The following is a 6,000-nucleotide window of genomic DNA, read 5'->3' as shown; positions in this document are numbered from 1 at the left end:
ACAAAAATTGCCCCTAGGAGGTGACTGCTGACAAAACAACCTACCCCTGCATCCAGCCCATCACAAACGAGTCAACATCAGAAGTCACTGACTCCACAGCCAGAAGTGTGTGTGTGTGTGTGGGTGTACTTGAAGCAATTTTCAGCATTTTTTTTTTCCTCATTTGGCAAACGTGGAGAAAGCCACCTGGCTGACTGGCAAACGTGCATGAGAACCATTGTTTACAACGCTCCTGTTGTCTGGGACAGGATATGTACTTGGGGGTTTGTTTCCATTGTCCAGGACACAAAAACTCTGGACATGTGGTAAAGAAGAGCTTCACAATAAATAAAAAGGCAAGCATGGGCCAGAAAGTTATTTTAACGTACCTTTAAATATAAATTGAGTCCCAGAGGCAGAAAAATCACCTACCCAACACTGGCACATTTTAAACATGATTAAGACTTGCAGGTCAAAATCCCAGTGACAGCACTGGGATTTGTTGCTGTATTTGAGATGAGGAGAGCATCTTAAACACAATTCTGTGGCTTAAATGTCACTTAACTTTCCCCTTGAGCTTAAAATTGGCATAATTTTGATACCAAAACTAAGTCTGAATAACCAATACATAAAAACAAACTGGCTAAGTAGAAAAAAAATTTTTTTTTTCCAAAACAGAATCCCAAACCCCAAAAACTTATATATAGGATGCAGGTAACAGAAAGAGTCAAATAAAACAACAGTGGTTCCTGAATTTAAAGGAAGGATGCCCACTTCTCTCTCTCAAGAGGCAGACGATCAGCTGAAAAATAAAAATATTGTATCAATAGAACACTCCAAATTTAAAACTTGCAGCCATCTTTGTTCATGCAATATCAAATGTTTAGAAAAATACCCCAAACTTCAAAACAACCCATCAAGCTACCAAGAGGAAGGAAACTGTTGCCCCAATCTTATGACCTGATGGATGGTTGAGGGTCCTGATGGGACTGTTCAGAAGGTCGCTCATGGGACAGAGGTCTGGAGTTTACACGAGATCAAGTTTGTGGACCCTCAAACTAGGGTCCATGCTGTCTTCAGTCCATGAGTTCTTGGGTCAGCAGCTTCAAGAACGTGACAGCTAAGCAAGATCCCAACACATGGCTACTTTGGGTTTTGGCCCAAGTTCTCTGTTTCACTCAATTTCCTTTTAAGGAGTATTATTAAGTATTACTGTTTTTGGTGACGATAAGTCATTTTAGTAACCATGTGGGCAGTGGTTTGTAAACAGACATTGACAAATACAAACAGCAGTGCAATATTTGACCCAGACTTTAAAAGAACAGGAGGCGATGGTGGAAATGAGGTAACTCTTCCCCAACACGTGTGAACAGACAGCTCCTGCTCTTCTAATGCTCTATGTCCATTAGGAGAGAGTAGGGCTTGTCAACAGGATGGTTACATAAAGAAGAAGCTACAGAAGAGAAAAAAGAAAGGTTCAGATTCAAAGTTGATTCTTAAAAGGCTTTAAAAAAAAGGAGCTTCTCTACAACAAACTGAAGGAACAGTGGTGTGTCAGTAAAAGGATGATCAGTCGAGGTGGGGAGCAACAGCAGTAGAGCTGGCACCAGAGGCCGAGGAAGAAGAGGCTGCCTTGGATGGGGCGGTGGGGTGCTAATCAGGGTAGAAGGGGATGGGAATGGAGGACAAAGGGTGGCAGAGACGGTGTATGAAGTACAGAATACCACGTGGCAAGCGTCTTGGAGGAGCTGGTGCTGCCCAGATGGTAGCATTTCAAGTCCAGACAAAGCAGGAAAGCATGAGACACTTCCTTCCCTATTTCTTTTATCCAGTATTATAAACATGTGTACATTTGTGTATCAAACAGTGACTAAAAAGAACTCACAAAAGGGCACACAATGTTTGGGTAAAAATATATTTTCCCCCACTTTATGTTCTTGGCACTAGTGATATGCATAGATTACCTGTCCACCACGCTCCTACCTCCACAGATACCAAATGACCGAGCCAGTTTGCTACGGGATTACTTTCATACTTGAAAAAAATGATATGCTTCACACCAATACAATTGTTTTAGTTTTTTAAAAAAGACAAGTGTCTAACATGCAGTTTACATATATGACAATTCTGCATTAACACTGAAAGGAGATTACACAAGTTTTAAAAAACACATTGGTTATTTTCCAACAGCAAAATGACAGTGATCTACAACTACAGTTTAAGGCATATCAGCATATTTTAAAATTAAGGAATAGACAAAGTTCTAATGCTGTTCACAGCTTAATCTTCCATTTATTTAAAAAATTCCCTTCATACCTACATACAATCTAGACTTTACGTCAATTCCCCCTAAAGAGTCATCACATACGTATCCTGTCAATGGAACCAAGACTTCTGGAAGTTGAGACTTGACAACTTCAGACACTTGCAAATGGCAAAGCAAAGGGATCTCAATGCACAGTTTTGGTAGGACCACACAGAGACAGTATGACATGAGTTGGTAACAGCTGAAAACCTGATTCAACAGTCTGTATTATGAAACACCGATGGATATGTCAAGCAAGTGAGGAAACCAAGTCTGTCTGTTTGAGGTGCACAAGATATGAGGTGTTATTGCTGGTGAGATCACAAAGCAGAGAAGGAAGATGAGTAACCTGTGCCCAACATTCTGTTAAATGTTCCCCTGGTTAAGGTGTCCTTTGTGGACAAAACCTTCACCAATTAATAAAGAGCCTAAGCTGGGAAAAGGTCGTCTCTCAACTGCCTGTAAATTCGCATAAGTGCTTTTCCATCACATCCTTCTTGAAACTGTTATAGGTATCTAAAGTCCAGAAGAAGCAAAAGCATGGTCATAATGGTTGAACAAAAGATCTGGGAAAGGGCCAGCAAGAGCTGTCTTGGCAAAAAAAAAAACAAGGTGATCCCTGGTCGTAGTTAGCATAAGGGAAAGATCATTAAACCAGGATCACCAAAAACTAAGCAGTCATAAAGGCAGTGTAATATGAAAAAAACTTTCTCTTGTTTTTCTCTAGTGGAAGGTAGTAGTTTCTCATTCTAGCTTTACTTACACAGTCAGAACCAAGGACCCTCTGGGACTTCCCTGGGGGTCCAGTGGTTAAGACTTCACACTCTCATTGCTGAGGACTCAGGTTCAATCCCTGGTCAGGAAACTGAAGTCCTGCAGATCACATGGCACAAGCAAAAATAACAACAAAAGAGAACCAAGGACCTTCTGTAATATCCAATGAACCCACAACACTATGTAGAACACAGACTGGGATTGATAATTTCTGACTTCCACACTGACACCAAGGAAAAGTCAAATCTCTGTGTTTCTTGTGAAAAAGAAATGTGAGCCATTTAAAGCACAGTTTTCTTTCTTTTAAAAAAAGAAAACAAAGGCTACTCCAACCAATACCTCCCTACCCCCATCCAGGAAAAAAAAAAAAAATTCCACCTATCCCATTTGTTTCTCTAAAAAGCCAAAAAGATCTCAAAGGTTTCTTACTACTGTACTTACATGCAAAGGCGAAAGCACATCCAATTAGATTTGAGGGTATCATTTACTCCGTGCAGAGCCAAGGACTACTGTGAAAAAAGGCACAGATACAGAAAGAAGAGAGGGCAGCAATAACAAACCAAACAGGGCTGGGGAGCAGGGGCAGAAAAAAGTTCAGAAGCAACGCAGTTTAAAAAAAAAAAGCTTTTATACGTTTCTTTTGACTTTTTATTCCCTGACTCTCCATGATTTGTTTTTCTGTGAAAAATTTAATGGGGGGAAAAAATCAATCAACAATCTTGGAATCAAAAAGTCAGCTGGATGCCTTTCGCGGTTGGGCTCACTTTAAAAAGGCTTTAGCGATGCATGTAAAATGGTCATTTTCAAGGGATGCATTCTTAGGATTTGGAAGTGTATTTCCTGTTACAAGGCACAAAAATGAGCACACAAGCAATGACTGAAACAAGCATACAGCACTAGTATTCAAGCTTCTGTCTGGTGCACAGCGTCTGAGCAAATTCAGCCCACGGTTAGAATCAGCATGCCACCTGATGTCTGGCTGCTGCACAGCTAGCTTCAGACTAGAATCATTCAAAAACAAGAGCAGAAACACTGATCCAGGAGCTTCTAAAGCCTGTCTTTATACCTCTATTGCTGCTTCTGGTTTGCAGTTTCTATCCCAGCTGAGTTGGAGCTTCCATGAAAACTGATTCCTTGCTTTGCCTAATTAAGCCTAAATCAGTTCATGGAAGCCCATTCCTTCTTTCCCTAAGAGTTGAGGATAAAGAGAAGGTTGAAAATTTACTGAATCAACTAGAGACTATTTAAATTTTTTTTTAAAAAGTGTGTATGTGTGTTCTGTTCACTTTATGTATGACTTAATGAAGACCCTTCACCAGGGGATCTTCCTGACCCAGCGATTGAACTTGGGTCTCCTGAATTACAGGTGGATCCTTTACCATCTGAGCCACTAGAGAAGCCCATCTAATGGATGACTAGGGAGGGCCAAAAGGAAAACGCAGGGGTGAAGGGTCAGATTCATAAGAAATGTTATTCTTTCAAGTAAGAAGTTGGAGACTATGGAGTCAGAAGCTGGGAGTGTTTGTTTTTATGGGGGTGGGGGGGGGGGGCGGATAACTAAGAAACTGAAAGGATAAGCTTCAAGAAGGAAAAGTATAGAAAAGAAATTAGGTATGCTCCTTTCCATACAAATCTGGAATATGTAGTCTATGTCCTGAAATGTGACTAATTCCTAATTCTTGTTGATGGGACAATGGGTCTTAAACATAGAGGGCAGGTTGAGCGAGTCTTGGTGAGGCCATTCCTTCAAGACAACTGGATTTGAAAGATCAGATGTTCTATTCCTTCATCCCTCTTTTGGCCAAATATCAAAATATGCAAGGAAAGTGGGATGTGAAGTTGGATTTCTGCTTTCTTGACTCATGGGTTTGTGTTATGTCCCTTCCCATTTCTATCTTAAAATGACAAAATCTCCTCAAACTTGTGCTGCAAGATGATACAGTTTATAACAAATTTTCTATTTTAAGTATTTCTGGAAAATTTCTCCTCGGAATTATTGAAAAATGTTAACTCAAAGCACTGATATCCTGGAATCAGTCATTAGGCCCTCGCCCTCAGCCTACAGAGAGCAGATTTAGGTGTGTTTATGAAAAGATGGGGTATTGTTAGTAGCAAACAGGTTGCAGAAAGCCCATTAATTTTAGTAGAAGACTCTTCTACTAAGAACGTTGTATGATCAGCCTTGGAGAGGGCTATCTGTGAGAGGGCCAAGGCTGCCCTGACACAAGTAAATATAATCACTGATTTCTTATTACAGGCCAACTTGGCTAGGACTTAAGATAGGGGTTCAGACATGTTTTTAAAGCCATAAGAGGAGACAAACCAGTCTGAACAGATCCACAATCCAGGCCAAATAATGTTATTATAGTAATAATTTTTAAAAAATCCATGCAAGGGTAAAAGTCAGGTAAAGCTTACCCACCGTTCTGCCTACATACAAAGCTACCTTGGTTTGGGGCAGGTGAGGAGAAGCAGCAGAAGGCGTTCAGAGCCTTTCCATCATGGAGATGAATAATCAAGAAAAGCAAGTTGTCAGGGCTATTCAGGTTTACAGTTCAGCTGCTGAGGTGATGAGAAGTTTTCCTGTCAGACGTACATGGAGGAATTTAGCCTCCTTCCCTTGGTCCCAAGCAACACTCGAGTCACAGGACAGGCAGGCTTGCTGCCGCCACTCTGAACAGGCATAAACGGCAAGTCATTTGCGTTTCCAGAAACAAAGTCCCACTGCACATAGCTTTTGCTGTGACTCCCTTGTTCTATCATTTTCCACCCCCCAACAACATTCAGCAAAATGAGTTAATAGTTATATGGTGTCTGGGGAAGGGGGAAAAATAAAAATAAAAAAATAAAAGGACACAGATGGCAGAGATACAATATTACTGCAAAAGCAGGTGAATGCGGACCATCCTTGGCTTGCCAGGCTTTATGTGAAGCTTGCACTG

The 6,000-nt window shown here is 40.9% G+C and overlaps 1 protein-coding gene across 8 annotated transcripts in view; it reads right to left on the bottom strand.

The window, feature by feature from the left end:
- Window positions 1–357: 357 nt before the first annotated feature.
- Window positions 358–6,000, bottom strand: part of SEPTIN11 (septin 11) — a 139,328-nt gene continuing 133,685 nt past the window's right edge. For 2 of the 8 annotated variants that reach the window (XM_059887577.1, XM_059887574.1), the window contains exon 10: window positions 2,047–3,567. In XM_059887577.1, coding sequence (XP_059743560.1) covers window positions 3,543–3,567 — 25 coding nt within the window. In that variant the 3' untranslated portion in view covers window positions 2,047–3,542. The other 6 variants (XR_003035030.2, XM_059887575.1, XM_059887576.1 and 3 more) reach the window with 6 other exon arrangements.

The sequence above is a fragment of the Bos taurus genome, chromosome 6 (assembly GCF_002263795.3).
Source record: "Bos taurus isolate L1 Dominette 01449 registration number 42190680 breed Hereford chromosome 6, ARS-UCD2.0, whole genome shotgun sequence".
Classification (NCBI taxonomy): domain Eukaryota; kingdom Metazoa; phylum Chordata; class Mammalia; order Artiodactyla; family Bovidae; genus Bos; species Bos taurus.
This window is presented reverse-complemented; position numbering and strand designations above follow the sequence as displayed.